The following is a 16,471-nucleotide window of genomic DNA, read 5'->3' as shown; positions in this document are numbered from 1 at the left end:
ATTTATCAAATCACTTTTTTTTTTTTTTTTGACGGAGTTTTGCTCTTGTTGACCAGACTGGAGTGCAGTGGCGCGATACTGCCTCACTGCAACCTCCGCCTCCCAGGTTCAAGCGATTCTCCTGCCTCAGCCTCCCAGGTAGCTGGGATTACAGGAATGCACCACCACGCCCAGCTAATTTTGTATTTTTAGTAGAGACAGGTATTCTCCATGTTGGCCACTCTAGTCTCGAATTCCCGACCTCAGGTGATCCGTCTGCCTTGGCCTCCCAAAGTGCTGGGATTATAGGTGTGAGCCACTGCCTCCAACCTATCAAATCGCAGTTTAAAAATTGGGCTGAACCATTTGAGGTTTCTGAGCTTTGTCAGGCAAAATGCTCATATACTGGCAGTTTTCTGTGTTTCAGCCTGCTGCATGGATGTCAGCTAAGCAGTCAGATACCTTCCACGTGCATGCATTCATTTTTAGGTTTTCTACCTTTCCGTGGCAGTTTACTAGTTATCAGAGCCATTTTTTGTTAGGGCTGGATTGGATTCCTAGTTTTTAAATGGTTGTAGTGAATTGGTACTGTTTTGTTGTTGTTGTTGTTAAGAAATTTAAAGGGGAAAAAAAAGAGACTAGGAAGTACATTAAGTATGTTGCCCTAAGACAGAAATTAGCTTGTTGTATTTGAGGCACAGAAGATATGTGTGACTGTCCTGAGTGAGGGGGAGGGTGATAAAAGATGATGTCAGAGCGGTGGACGAGGGACAGATCATGTAGGGCCTTCTAGAATTGGTAGGAGCGAAATGATGTGACTGCATTGCAAGTAGTGCTCCAGCTGCTATGTAGACATAGACCGTAGTGGGAGCAAAAGACCAGCTAAGTTGTTGCATAGTCGGGGCAAAAGCTTGGGGTTAGGTGGTTCAGACCAGAGTAGAAAGGAGGGGATACCCTGAGGGGTAGGGCGTGTTTCAGAAGTGGCCCCTGGAGGTTCAACGAGTAGAGATTAAATGATTACTTAGAAAATACTTAGAAATGTGTCTAGCACATACAGAGTGCTTGATTTTTGGTTCATTGTGGTTAAAACACTGAACAACCATTTTTTGAGCATGTAAGTCTGTTTCAGGCTCTGTTCTAAAGTATGTTACATTTCTTGGCTCATGTAATTCACTTGCCACCATATTGAGGCGGGTAGTTTATTACCCCCATTTTACAGGAGGGAATCGATAACACCGCTCTGCTCTTGCAAGTGTCTGTGCACAGTGGCCCCTTTCTAAAGTCCATCTTATTCTGCATTCTCAGCCACAGAGAGATGACACTTAACTAATGTGAATGGCCCCTCAGATGTAACCCAGTTGTTCTTTAAGAACCAGCTTCCAGAGAAGTTAAGTGTCTGGGACCTGACACAGCCTTGAGTCAGCATTTGCCCCTGCACTAGCAGCATCTTCTGAGCATGAGATTTGCGAACTTGGGCCAAATTCAGCTTTGGTCATCATTTCAACAATGAAGCTAATTTAAGCTTACTTCTGCAGCACTGGGAAAGTCATTATGAAATAAAAGCACACAAATTGAGAGAAAGACAGTGAAAATCACTTACCATCCATTGCTGATGAGTTCAGCCAAACACTGGAGGAATCAGAATAAGTGGTGTTCATAATAGCTTGTAAATGTTTTCAAACTTTTTATTTGGTGGATCTCCTGTGGGTTTGGTTTTCCTGACCCTGGTGTTGTGTCAAACAGACAGTATGGGCAGCGTGGCAGATAAACATTAAAAGTTCCCACCTACCATAAGTCATGTTTTCAGAGAACTGTGAACATGGAATAGCTTGAGAATTTCTCATAGGTAGGAAGTCCCTGTCCAGAGTCTAGCTTCTTTTGTGGTTGTTAGAGCATTTGTACCAGAACCAATCAGAGTTCTCTTGCTTTTTCCATTTGTACCAGCTGTGAGTACCTCCTGCCCACGGATGCAGCCTGCCATTTCACGATGACCTCTCATCCTATCTTGCTTCCTGACCCTTTTGTTTTTTAGCAATCATCCTCTTCCAGTGGTAGCGTGTTTGGGTCTGGAAACACTGGAAGAGGGGGAGGTTTCTTCAGTGGCCTTGGAGGAAAACCCAGTCAGGATGCAGCCAACAAAAACCCGTTCAGCTCGGCCAGTGGGGGCTTTGGATCCACAGCTACTGCAAGTAAGTTGAGAAGACTTTTCCCAGTCCCTTGGTACCCTAATGCCATTTTCATTCTTAATGCCATATCAAAGCTTCAGTGACAAATATAAAAAGAAAAAAAAATTATCTAGAAGGCCCATTTAAAATATCTTCCCCAAAGCAGTGTGATCTGTTTTGGTTTTTTATTTTTGGTTTTTTAATGAGATGTGCTATATAATCATGAAAAGACATCAGATCTGCAGGGAGAGGATCTGTGTATTGAGCTGCTCCCCTCTTCTCTCCCAAGGCCCAATCGTTCTGTTTCTTAGTATTGGAGTGACTTGAAGTGAAGGCAAGCAGACAAGCATAAGTGAGCGGCAGCATAGCAAGCCGAGCATGCTGGGAGGAGAGCGTGTAGACTTTCATTTGGGTAGTACTCTCCGAATAGCTCCTGTGGGGAGATGTCATCCAAAAGTTGAAGCCTTTACTGTTTCTCACCTCTTACATTTTTGTTTTATTTTCATCTGAAGCTGTATCTGCTGGTACTTTCTTGAGCTAATTTCTTTTCTTTTTTTTTTTTTTTTTTTTTTTTGTTGAGACGGAGTTTCACTCTTGTTGCCCAGGCTGGAATGCAATGGTGCAATCTCGGCTCACTACAACCTCCGCCTCCCGTGTTCAAATGATTCTCCTGCCTTAGCCTCCCAAGTAGCTGGGATTACAGGCATGCGCCACCATGCCCAGCTGATATTTTTGGTAGAGACAGGGTTTAGCCATGTTGACCAATCTGGTCTCAAACTCCTCTGCCCGCCTCGGCCTCCCAAAGTGCTGGGATTATAGGATGAGCCACCATGCCCAGCCTTCTTTAGCTAATTTTTTAAATTCTTTTTTTTTTTTTTTTTTTGAGACAGAGTTTCGCTCTGTCACCAAGGCTGGAGTACAGTGGCGCGATCTCAGCTCACTGCAAGCTCCGCTTCCCAGGTTCACACCATTCTCCTGCCTCAGCCTCCCGAATAACTGGGATTACAGGCGCCCACCACCACACCTGGCTAATTTTTTGTATTTTTTATAGTAGAGATGGGGTTTCACCGTGTTAGCCAGGAGGTATTGATCACCTGACCTTGTGATCTGCCTGCCTTGGCCTCCCAAAGTGCTGGGATTACAGCCACCGTGCCCGAACTTTTTTTTTTTTTTGAGACAGTGTTACTCTGTCGCCCAGGCTGGAGTGCAGTGGCACAATCTCGGCTCACTGCAACCTCCTGGGTTCAAGCAATTTCAAGCAATTCTCCCAGCTCAGCCTCCCGAGTAGCTGGGATTACAGGCGCCTGCCACCAAGCCTGGCTAGTGTTTGTATTTTTAGTAGAGATGGGGTTTTACCGTGTTGGCCAGGCTGGTCTTGAATCCTGACCTCAAGTGATCTGCCCACCTCAGCCTCCCGAAGTGCTGGGATTACAGGCGTGAGCCACCGTGCTCGGCCTTAAAAATTCTTTGTTGAGCTGCGTATTCATGGTTGGAAATGAAAGAAATCTGTTTGTGTAGATCTGTTATCCTGCTGCTCAGACGGAGGCTGAGATTAGAAGTTGGGAGCCTGTCCTGTTTGTCGCAGCTTCTCTCATTTAATATGCTCTACATGAAGTTTCTCTCATCTGTTGTGCTGTGTGAGATCTCCATGAATCATGAGCTAGTGTTCTGCAGTCATGACGGATGTTTCCTTAATATTAAGACCTATGCAGTTAGCAAAACTTTCTATCCTGATTTGCCCTTCTAAATTCCTAAATCAAAAACTAGTCATTTTTTTAGTTCAGCCTGGGCAACACAGCAAGACCCCATCTCAAAAACCAAACAAACAAAAACCTAGTTATTTTGTTGTCACTGTCCACTCCACTAATACATAAGGAAAGATTGCTTGTCAAGAGTCACATACCTTTTAATTCGTGAAATTATGTAATCAGAAGTTTTTGTTCTTTAGGTTTCAGTTGGCCAGGAGGGATTTAGAATCCTGAATCTTAGAAATCAAGTCTAGTAGTTTTCAAAAACCGTTTTTGCCAATGAACTCTTAAGTAGCATCCTGACAAGGAAAACACAAGTAGGTTCATGCTGAAGCAGGGGTCAAGAACTCCAAGACACACAGCTGGCTGGCACCACACGACTGCGAGGCTCCATAGCACATACTTTGAAAACATCGTCCTTTTATGGCTCTTCATTTTCCATTGAGGAAACAAGCCCAGAATGCTGAGGTCACAGAGCGAGAAAGTCACAGATGTAGAGCTCAGCTAGACTATATGTCACATGCCAAACACAGAATCTGGCACAGAATAGACACTTACTAACATGCTCCACTGCAGTTAGAAATTTGGGTTTATCCCAGAGCTAAGGTATCATATGTGAGGTTGTGTTACTGGCCAATTTTGTTGAAAGTTAAATGTGTCATATCCCTATAAACATTCATTTACTCATCTCTAATGCCATGACTCTTGACTGTCAAGGAGTTGCCTTTGGTCAGTGGCTGGCTGCAGCTGGTTTGCACGGACACAGGAGAGCCAGCCATGCACATCTTCCCAATTGCTCATTTGGTGACATCGTGTGGGGTAGCCTGAAATTAGCCATTGTAGAGTATTGATATCATGGAAATCAGAAAACCCTACAAACCAGGACTCCCCAGCCTGTCAAACATTACTGGCTAATTCTTTTAATTCTGGTTTAAAGTAAACACATAACTATTCTTGATACCGGATAACCCGTTAGTCTTCATCTTCTAAATGTTGGCTGTTAACTATAAACCAACAATTTACATGTGTGCCTAAGGGAAGTTTAAGTGATTTTGAAGGAGTCGAGGAAACACTTAACATTATATTATTTTTAAAAACTAAGTATATGATTTTATTTCAGCAGTTTTTGGGGGTACTAAGTGTATGATTCGATAATGAAAGGGACAGGAATTTTTTTAACCCTGAGAGCCACCAAGTACAGGGTAAGAGGAAGGAACAGTGGAGAAGGAAGAGCTGGGAGTCGTCTGGGGAAAGTCTACTCAGGATACTTTCTGCAGAATCATCAGTGACAGCCTCTTTCTCCTTAGGTGGCTCTGCATCATTTGATGCTTTGAGCACCACTTCTTTCCTGGACTGTATGAACTGATTCTCCTGGTTCCTTCTGCCTTTCAAACAATTCTTCCTCTGCTCCTCTTCTTTTCTCTACATTCTCTCCTTCCCCCCCACCAACCCCCTCACTCCCCGCCCCATTTTGCTATGGGGCATTCCCCATGGTCCTCTGGTTCATCACAATCTTCTTCTCCCTTCCCCCTGGCTCTTCCATTGTGGTCTAAAAATCCATGCCAAACTGAGTCTTAAGACTGCATTTATTTTGCCCCTTTTCCTACTCAAAACCCTTGGACAGCTTCCCACTGACTATAGGATAAAGTCCAAACAAACTTGAAACTGGAATTCAGGGCCCTCCTTGAGCTGGCCCCAAAGTACCTTTCTGACTATACTCAGTTCCCCAGCACGTTCCTTCTGGTTTGGCCAGTTTGTCTGCTTGCTGTCCACACAAGCATCCCTCCCTCACTTCCTCCAGGTTCACATGGTACCCTGCACCCACCTTCTGAGCCTGTCCTTTTAAGGATGAATGCGAGGCTGTTTCTGTGTGCAGTGCACCTTTGCCTGGGGGTCATTCAGGCCCATCATGATTGCTCCCTCTCTGGAAATCCTGCGGCCCTTGGATTTCATCACTACACAAACCATCAAGCAGAAATAAACCAGCCTTTATTAATCACCTACTGTGTGCCAGAAGCTCAATGCACGTGAGCTAACCACTTCTTACAACAGTGCTTTTAGATGTGGCTGTCCCCATTTCACTGATAGGAAAATCAGGTCCAAGAGGAGATATAGACTGCAGAAGCTGCACAGCTGTTCAGTGGCATAGCCAGGATTTAGTCCAGATGCTTTTCCCGAGCTTTGATGGGCCATGTTTACGTAACGTCTCCCAGGTATGCCTTTTTGGGCAACACTTATGCATGGAAAAGACCCCATTATAGAGAGTTATTTGAGCAGTGCTCTTTGTGACATTTATGCCCTGGGCTGCTTAGCCCTGAAACTGCCCACTTGACCCCTGAGAAGTCATGAGAACTATAACAATGACCAGGAGAGACAAGCTGAGAACACCAGTGCTTGGAGTTGGCATGTTCTGTATCCAGAAGCTCAAAGCTTGCAAGAAGGGCTTCTCTCTGTCATTCCCATAGACTCTACTAAAGAAAACCTGTGAACCCATGGGGTCATCTAAAAGTCACCACCACTGTGGACTGTTACCCATAAGGACCTGTTGCCTCCTTGAGCACTGTCCTGAGGACACTGTGTAGGGCCATTCCCAGCACATTCTTTCTGTTTAGGGTCCTGAAAGACATATTTGTTTCGTCAGGAGATGAAGAAGCCATTTGATGATGATCATGTGGGTTCACAGGTCCCTCTACAACTGTTCTTGAAGAAAATATCTTGGAAAGTATCCTGGGCAAGAGCTTCTTGAGAGACCCCTTCAGAGTGTGCATTGAATTCTTGTTCAGTGACTTCAGACCTGCGGGATGATAATGGGGCCTGCTCTCTTTGTGTCAAATTTAATTACTATCCAGTTTATATTAAGTATAATTTAATTCAGGTTGGGTCAGGCACGCATGTTGGATTATGCTAGTGTTTTTGCCAAATAAAAGACCAAAGAGGATCCATGTTTTGCCAGCAGGGCAGAAGCCCAGAGCAGATGACAGTCTTACCTGTACTTGGCACCCCTAAAGTGTCAGTCACAGATGGCTATGCAAAGACAAACTTGTTTTTTTTACTGGATAGTTTATTTACAAGTCAAAAAGAATCTTCTATAGTGAAATATTGTTCTGTTCGCCAAGATATTCTCTTTGGTAATATGAGAATATGGTAACGTATTTTCAAAAGCTAGAGATTGTGTTATTTTGGAACCATTAGGAGAAAACCAAGAAACACATGTTGACATTAGAAACAGAGTCGCAGTCATTGTTTTATGCTATGTTTCGGAGCAGTTTAAATCAATGGTAAAATGTCTCAACATGCAGAGCTCCTTGAGAGACTAAATGAGAGTGATTACAGCTTTAATGGTGTCATTCTTGGGATCTTTTAAAAATGAAAAGGATTTCATTATCTCCTGCTGACCTGCTCAGTGTCTTACTAGCTGAAGTGTGATTGAGATGTGGAAGGAGGAGGTTGAAGGAACAGAGAAAGGCAGCAGCCTTTTCTGAGGGTCCACAGCATATCACACTAGTGCCCTGTGTGCATCATGTTATCTTCCCAGTATCCCTTGCAGAGTCAGAATTGCTGTCCTGTTCTATGTGTGGGGAAACTGGGACTTAGTTAGTTAAGTCCTTGCCCAGGGTCACGCAGCTATTAGGTAATCTCACCTGGGTCTGACTGCAAACTTCACTGCTTGTTCCACTATGATATGCCATAAAGATTTTAAAGTCAAAGAGTTTTAAATAGAGAAAAAGATTAAAAAGCCCAAAGACTTCTAAATGATCTCTGACTTCCCACCACTATCTCAGTAAAATCATTTCACCTCTCATTTCATATGGTTGCACCAAATTTCTCCAAGAGGAGATTCAACCCCAGTCTTGCCTTTGAATTTGTTTGCTATTTGAATTTTGCATTGCTAGCACTAACAAAGTACAAAATTGCAGCCCTCTGTTATTGAAATACCAAGTAAACAGAATGGCTGAGAAGCCTGTTTTTCATCTCCAGTGTCAAATGTACTGCCATTGAAGGAATCAAACTTAACTTTGGGCTAGCTCAATAAGGGGAAGGTCAAACTGCTCAGGAGGCCGTTTTGTGGGACTCCATCACGGGATAAATTATCCTGTGGTACTGAGTTATGAGGGTGACACAAAGGGATTTCTTAACCACCCAGCTGCCAATGTCTGACATACCCGACATGTGGGTCCTTAGCCAGGCTCTCCAGTTGTCAGCAGTGTTTTTCTAGGGCAGTGACCATAATGTGATGGGCCAAGTCATATTGTATTACTGGTGCCTGGAAATTTGAGGTGACTGGGTCCCAAAGTGAGGCCACTCACCTCCTGGATTGTGGATTAAGAGCATTGCATCTGGACATATTAACCGTGTTGGCTGTCCTGTTAGGGTCGGTTTGTAACAGCACAAGTTGAGAGACCTGAGGAGTGACAGGTTAATGGGGGCGAGGGGGGCACCCCTTCCAACAGCTCAACTTTGAAAATGATGTTAAGTGCTCCCCCTCTTCCAGTCCTCTCCTTTCACCTTCCCTGTGAACACCTGACTGGCTTAGGGAGAGACTGGTCCTTTATTACCCACCCAGTGATTACCCAGAGCATACGCTGTGCCTCCCATTTATGCCTTGTGTCTTTGGGCATCCACTCCACTTCAGGATAGCTTCTGCCTGCTTTGTGGGCATATATTTAATAAAACACCCATCCAGACGTGGTAGGAAACGTGAGTTATTCCTTGCCTTCCCACCAACACCCCTCCCCCCACAAAAAAAAGTTTGAAAACTCTGACATATCCTATGCTGTATTTGAGTGACAGCTTCTGTGTATGTAGACTTTGGCTATTTATTGTCTGTCAGGTTTGCATTTCTTGTAACAGGTGAAAAAATTCTCAGCCATCTTGGTTTTTAGTAGTTTCCTTTTTTCCTTTAATTCTTGGAGTGAATTCAGTGCATAGTTGAGAGAGGGGGAATGACCCCCTAGACAAGTATCTAAAAGGTCAAGGGCTTCATTAAACCTCTTAGAGGAAATCTGACTGGAAGTCTTGCTAGCCTCTTTCACATTCTTCAGACCATCCCTATATCCTCTTGGATCAAAGATAGGAGCACCATGATTTTTCTCATTTCACTGCCATTCTCTGAGCAGCTCGGGCAGCCATAAGCATGCTGAACTTGACTATAAAAGCAGTAAGTAAGTGCTAGAAGCCATTATGCCTGGTTTGGATTTGTTCTAACTTTAATTTCCCTAGTTTGACAAAATTTGAAGTTGGTCTTGGTGTGAAGAAACCAATCAAAGCAAACCCTTTCTTCAGAAGAAAGCAGCCTGTGGGGCTGAGCCATGGCCTCCATTGCTGGGCCGTCCTGACACCTGCGGGAGCACGCCGTGAGCAAAGGAGCCTCTTCAGCGGGGCCTCTCACTGCTCCTTTGTTTTGTGCCTGTAGAATCATGCCAGAAAATCCTGAGCCTGGGTGCCAGAATGACTAAAACTTCCCAGCAAGGTGTGTGAAAATCAGAGAAAGTGCCTGTCGCTTTGCCGCTCCGCTCCCTTGGGTTCTAGGCGGCTTGTCACTCCCATCTTCCCAAACACCCAACTGATATTTTTTTCTTTGTTCTGAGAAGCAGGTAAAGACATTTCTCTCCCTCTGACCTCCCTCACATCTTCATCTCTTCGTCTCTTCAGATACCTCTAACCTGTTTGGAAACAGTGGGGCCAAGACATTTGGTGGATTTGCCAGCTCGTCGTTTGGAGAGCAGAAACCCACTGGCACTTTCAGCTCTGGAGGAGGAAGTGTGGCATCCCAAGGCTTTGGGTTTTCCTCTCCAAACAAAACAGGTACTCCTGTGTCTATTTGTTATGGTTATCTTTTTATGCATATTTGTTTATGCGTAGATATCTGGAAGGAGACATCTCTAGGGTGGTTATCTCAAGAGAATAGGATTGGAGTAAAGAAGTTAACTGTTACCTCCTCTTCATATTTACTGAGCATCTGCTACATTCCTAACATGATTCCAGGTCTTCCAAAACATGTTTAAAAGCATAGAATGCAAGTAATGCAACCTTTTTTTTTTTTTTTTTTTTGTGAGATGGAGTCTAAATCTGTTACCAGGCTGGAGTTCAGTGGTGCGATCTCGGCTCACAGCAACCTCCGACTCCCTGGTTCAAGCAATTCTTCTGCCTCAGCCTCCCTAGTAGCTGGGATTATAGGCATGTGCCACTATACCCAGCTAATTTTTGTACTTTTAGTAGAGACGAGGTTTCACCATGTTGGCCAGGCTGGTCTCCATCTCTTGACCTCATGATCTGCCCACCTCGGCCTCCCAAAGTGCTGGGATTACAGACGTGAGCCACCGCGCCCAGCTGTAATGCAACTCGCTGGGATTACAGACGTGAGCCACCGCGCCCAGCTGTAATGCAACTCTTTAGAGAACATAGAGTCTTCTTGGGAAGAAAACATTGTAAATATTTTACAGCTGCAGAACAACCAAAGTAAAGGAACACATAAGGAAATGATAACTAAAGTATCAACAGGAAAGCATCCTGAGTCATGGATTTGTTGGGGTGCCCATTATTTGTGAGGGTCAAAGCAGATTATCTGTTTAATTTCTCATCTGTATATTACTTTCCCCTCTTTCGCAAATCAGTTTTTTTTTATTTTGTTTTTTTTTTTTTTTTTTTTTTTTGAGACGGAGTCTGGCTCTGTCGCCCAGGCTGGAGTGCAGTGGCGCGATCTCGGCTCACTGCAACCTCTGCCTCCCAGCTTCACGCCATTCTCCTGCCTCAGCCTCCCAAGTAGCTGGGACTACAGGCGCCCGCCACCACGCCCGGCTAATTTTTTGTATTTTTAATAGAGATGGCATTTCACCATGTGAAATGGTGATGGTCCCGATCTCCTGACCTCGTGATCTCCCCACCTCAGCCTCCCAAAGTGCTGGGATTACAGGCGTGAGCCACCACTCCTGGCCCCCAGATCCCTTTATTTTTAATTGAAGTATATGTGTATCCACAATCCAAATAGCATAAGTACACAGCTGAATTAATTTTCATAGTTGACACCCATGTAAACAAGGAAAAGGAACATTACTAGCACTACTTTTTATCCCAGCATTACTATTAAAGTATATATTTATATAAACTATATGCCTTTTTATAATCATGTATGATGTATTTATAACTAAAAATTTTTAAAGAACAATATATGTTTAGATCTGAAAACGTACTTCATTTCTGTCATCTGCCTCTCCATTCTGTTTCTATCTCTGAGATCTGCGGGGAGTCTGCACTCCTGTTCTTGTTGATGGAAAGTTGTGTGAAAAGAATTTTTTTTAAGATGGGGGGGTCCAGGGTAGGCTGTTTGAGCAAGCAGCTTTTGAAAGCAAACTCCCCGTGGGTAAGTGGGCAGGACACTTGGCCCCCGTATGTATAGGATGCTCTGAAATATGCTAATTCCAGAGGAAGGATCCAACCACAGGACTAGGTACATCGGTGGCTCTGACTTGGGAGTAAGGCTGCCCCAAATTAATACATGGAGTCTCATGTGTAGAGCCTAAAGTGCTGTGGTTTCCAAATCTACTGTGTACCTTACCTCAAACTGTGACTCAGGTAGCTTAGTCCTTGGTTGCTAGTTGTTAATACTGCTCTTAGAAATTAAAACAGAATATTCTGAAATGGGCTTCGCAGCTTTCTTTTTGCCACACACACAGTGCATTATTTAAAAATGAAAGGGCCACAAGGCTTTTATCCCAGTTAGAAAGGCACATCGTGAACATTTCAACTGGGGAATATTAGTTCATCGATCATCAAAACTTTGTATGTTTTTAGAAGACTGATAATGTTTTCTTTGACTCTTATGGTTTTCCTATATATGGTTCTTTATCCTGGGATTATGTCCCCATTGATTTGGAAATCTGACCTTTGAAATTGCGCCTGTAATCCCAGCAGTTTGGGAGGCTGAGGTGGGAGGATCACTTGAGCCCAGAAGTTCAAGACCAACCTGGGCAGCATAGTGAGACCTTTATCTCTAAAAGAAAAAAGGAAAATCACACCTAATTCAGATACTGGGTACAGTGGCTCACACCTGTAATCCCAGCACTTTGGGAGGCCAAGGAAGACAGATCACTTGAGTCCAGGAGTTTGAAACCAGCCTAGGTAACATGGCAAAAACCCGTCTCTACAAAAAAAAAAAAAAAAAAAAAAAGAAAATGCAAAAATAAGCCAGACACAGCGGTGCATGCCTGTAGTCCCAGCTCCTCAGGAGACTGAGGTGGGAGGATCAATTGATCCTGGGAGGCAGAGATTGCAGTGAGCCAAAATTATGCCACTGCACTTCATCCTGGGCAACAGAGCAAGACTGTCTCAAAAAAAGAAAGAAAATCTGACCCTTTTATTTGTCCAGTCTTAGAGAAAATATATGCCTCAACTTTTCATAGTATTTATTTATTTGCCCCATGAAACTGTAATACTTAGATCGAGGACTCAAAGAGAGAAAAATTATCTTTCAGATACATAAGATGAATGAACTAGTAACCATAAACATCAAAGCGAGGGCAGGGGAAAGACCACGCCCCCTCATGTTTCGGGGACTTCATCTCTCTGCAGCCGAACTCGTATTGGTTCTGGAGAGCTTTTTCTGTCGAAAGAGGGGACTGGAAGTCCCGAGTAGAAGGAAGGGCTGCTGTGAATGGAGGAACTGCCTTCCTGCGCAGGCATCGGGGCAGTCACTTTTTGCTGTAAGAGAGATTTTAAGTTGATGATTTGGATGGGTCTTTGAAAAATTCCAAAGTGTCTATCTTCCCTTCTGTAAAATTGCATTAGAAAATAATCCTGAGACGGGCGGATCACGAGGTCAGGAGATTGAGACCATCCTGGCTAACACGGTGAAACCCTGTCTCTACTAAAAAATATAAAATACTAGCTGGGCGAGGTGGCGGGCACCTGTAATCCCAGCTACTCGGGAGGCTGAGGCAAGAGAATGGCGTAAACCCAGGAGGCAGAGCTTGCAGTGAGCTGAGATCCGGCCACTGCACCCCAGCCTGGGCGACAGAGTGAGACTCCGTCTCAAAAAAAAAAAAAATCCTGCTGGAGGTCATCCAGGGAGAGGACAGGAGGAAGGTGGGATGGAGTGAAGATGGCCTTGCTGCCCTGCCCACCATGGTCAGTGGTCTACACCCTGCTTTCTTGCTCAAGTGTTAGATTTGGAGGGAGGCAGGCAGGGGATGAATGATGGGAAGATGAGAGGTGGGCGTTTTTGAGTCACACAGACCTCGTTCCAGTCCGAGCTCTAGCACCCACCAGCTGGCTAAAGTTTGGACAAGTGGCATATTCTCTAAGTCTCAGTTTCCTCCCCTGTGATGTAAGGATCCCAGGTTTATTGGGAGGATTTAAGAGAACTGCTGTGAAGCCCCTGGCATAGAGTGGGCCCTCAATAAATTAGAAAGTTTATCATCATTGATTATTAGAAAATTTATATTTCTTTTGGAGAAGAAATTTATGAAATATGGCAACTAATAAAATCGAACCCCTCCTGCCATCAGGAGGGAGTTGCCTGTTTAAGCCAGAGTGACTGTTTTCTTCCTGTGTAATTTGGCTGGGACCCAGGTGTGTTGTTTGGCGGCTTTTTCTCTCTGTGTATACTTAACCGCCACCCCTCCCCTGTCCAGTTTATTTTCTGTATCGTCATGACTTCCTATTTTTCACTCACCTTCCACCAAGAAGTCTAAGCAATATTGAAAAGAAGGCACTGGATAAAGCCCTGCATGTCTAGGAAGAAAGTGTAACTAGATCTATGATCAGTCTTAAATAATTCAACTGTAAGGGTTTTTTAGCACTTTTTTTTTCCAGTCTGTTATATTTATAACCCAACAGTCTCCATTATCATGGCTTGGAATTTCACTCAAGGTTTTAAAATGCGCAATGTTAACCCAAACATGAGCCTTAGCAAAAAAGTATCTTCTCAGTTTTGCAGCCTACCACTATTAATGGCAAATAGGCACATGAGTGAATCACAAAGTAACAGTTAACTGAGGAATTCAGCTGACAACTTTTCATACCCAGGATTTGATCTTTCCTGATTCAGACAGCAGAATCTTGTGTTGTGATTACATAAACAATAAGAAGTCTAGATTTCATCCCTCTAACAGCAGATTCACTTTCTGAAAGGGGAGAAAAGGCTTGTCGCTAAGCCACCATTACTCCCGCCAGCATGCAGTTCATGGGCCAAAACTCACTTTAAGAAGTACTACCCTTTAGAGAGTGCTCCCAGTTAGAGCACATTTCCTAGGCCATTCTGTTCCGTTCATTCCAGAAGACACTCACTGAGTGTCTGTTCTAATACTGTAGAATGATTTCAGCAGTGTCTTGGAAGTTTGGGAACCCACATCAGGAATAGCTCAGGGGAGGATGTTTTGTCTTCCCGCCTGACAGGCATCACCAGCAATCAGAGTAGGGTGCCCCATGTGTGACCTCAGCCTTGTCTGTGTGGCCACCTGTGTGGTGCTGCCCTCTGGCAGCCTGAGCTCACTGGGCAGCATTGTTGGCAACTTGCAGAAGGCATCTGAACTCTAGGGCTGTCCTCACTGTTAACTTACTATTTTATTAGATTTCTACAGCAGCCTACCTCCAAAGAAGAAATTTGGTGTATTTTTTCATTGAGAAGTAATTCCAAACTGCAGGAAAAAAGCATTTAAAAAAAAAAAAACAACCTTCTCCACTGAGCGAGAGAAAGGGAGACTCCGACGAGAGATGTAGGAGCCATCAGGCTGTAAATAAATAAAAAGCACCTGGCTGGGCGCCATGTGCACGTCCATCTCTGCTATGACCCAATTCAGGAATTCTCCCTGAGAGGGGATTTTGAGCCTCTGATTTTATAATTTGGGTTTCTGTGAAGCTAGATGTCTTGCCTACGTACTGATAAGTAATATAGTCTGTCATCTTTTTGACAGCTGGGTAGGGATTGGAGTTTTCGAGAATGGTTTTTCACTCCAGACAGCTCAGAGGACCTGCAAGGGTGGGAGGTGCACCGGGCTCTCGGAGGTCTGCTCACACGGCTTCACACTGACTTCACAGGGTTTGCAGGAGCTCTCCTGAGTGGACCCCAGAGCCCTCTGATGGAAATGGAGGGGGGTGGTTTGCTTTGAGGGCTTTTGTTTTGTTGATTTCATTACTATTTTCTTGATAGAAGGGCAGGTGGGTGTTGTTCTTTAGTTCTTGCATTTGAATTGCTGACATCCTCTTTTCCCTTTTTTTCTTCCTATTTTGATTTGGTTTCTCATTGCTCAATGTCTTCTCTTCCTGTCTCCTCCTCTCTTTCTCCCTATTTCTGTTTGTTTGCCTCTGTTTTGCTCAGGTGGCTTCGGTGCTGCTCCAGTGTTTGGCAGCCCTCCTACTTTTGGGGGATCCCCTGGGTTTGGAGGGGTGCCAGCATTCGGTTCAGCCCCAGCCTTTACAAGCCCTCTGGGCTCGACGGGAGGCAAAGTGTTCGGAGAGGGCACTGCGGCTGCCAGCGCAGGAGGATTCGGGTAAGCCCCCTGGGGAGGGCCCTTGGGAACCCACATGCCAGCCAAAAAGCACTAGGGGCCTGTACTTGTGCTCTGAAAAGAAATTTGACCATGAGCTGAAGGCCCCTCCCTTGAAACTGGTGAACAACTCCCTCAAGGATTCCTGTTCCTCTCCAGGGTAAGACTCATTTCTTTTAAGCCAGGCTTTGTTGAATTCATGGGTGGACCTCAGCTGTGTTGCTGTTCCCTCGTATGAGAAATGCTGGTCATCAGAGCCCCTGTTCTCCTGCTGGGGCTAAAGGAAGGCGCCAGCCCTGCCTTAACTACTGCTTTGTAGCCAAGGGGTACCCCCTTGTGGAGCTTCTGTTAGGAAGTCCTCAATGAATGGTTTCCACCAGATTCTTTCATCTTGGGATTGTTCTGTGTTAGACCCATTGTCCTTGAACAAACAACTCCCTGTGTCCCCTGCTCCCCTGCAGCCCCCACAGTGAGTATTCAGTTCCACAGGTCCCCCGCCATGGGAAGATCCTGGATGATCAGGAATTTCGAAGCTGCTTTCATTGCCTTGTGTGCGTCTGCACTGGAAAAGGCCATGTTAGGGAGTTGCTTTTAAGGGCAGAATTTCAGTCTGGTTGCCAAAACCCCAAGGGAAAAAAAGTCTTCACCCCACCACAACATCCCAATTTAAAAATTGTACATGGGGTGACTACCAAGTCTCATTCAAAGGAGGTGTTGATGCCTGAAAGTTCTAAAATGCCTCTCACCACGGTACTGGGCTCAACATGAGCTGAAGACGTGGGGGAGGGGAGATGATTTTGTCTGGGGGAATTGTAGAGATACTTGGGATCTGAGTCTTGGCAAGCTAACAGCATCTTTATCTTGAAAATAAACTATAGTATGTTCTTACTCACACCCTTTCCCTCCATGCAAGATGCTGGAGCGCAGCAGCAAGAGTGAGGGTTGGCGTGCTGCTGCTCCTGTTTCACAGGGAGACTAATGCCTTAGGTTTGCCCTCAGGAAACCCCAAGAATTAAGTTAAGGAAAGCTTGGAAAAGACAGTTAGAGACCCACTTAGGCTGGTATTCTCAGAGGTCTTAATGGACGCTGTTCTCTG

General features: G+C 44.7%; 1 protein-coding gene across 8 annotated transcripts in view; it reads left to right on the top strand.

Moving 5' to 3' along the window:
- Positions 1–16,471, top strand: part of NUP214 (nucleoporin 214) — a 112,539-nt gene that overhangs the window by 90,740 nt on the left and 5,328 nt on the right. For all 8 annotated transcript variants that reach the window (XR_012424243.1, XR_006692799.3, XR_006692798.3 and 5 more), the window contains exons 31-33: positions 2,012–2,168; positions 9,545–9,697; positions 15,207–15,378. Coding sequence is in view for 4 of the 8 variants with exons in the window: in XM_074016243.1 (XP_073872344.1) it covers positions 2,012–2,168; positions 9,545–9,697; positions 15,207–15,378 (482 nt within the window). In the remaining 4 variants the exon portion in view is untranslated. The remainder of the gene's footprint in view (positions 1–2,011; positions 2,169–9,544; positions 9,698–15,206; positions 15,379–16,471) is intronic.

The sequence above is a fragment of the Macaca fascicularis genome, chromosome 15, assembly GCF_037993035.2.
Source record: "Macaca fascicularis isolate 582-1 chromosome 15, T2T-MFA8v1.1".
Taxonomy (NCBI): Eukaryota; Metazoa; Chordata; class Mammalia; order Primates; family Cercopithecidae; genus Macaca; species Macaca fascicularis.
This window is presented reverse-complemented; position numbering and strand designations above follow the sequence as displayed.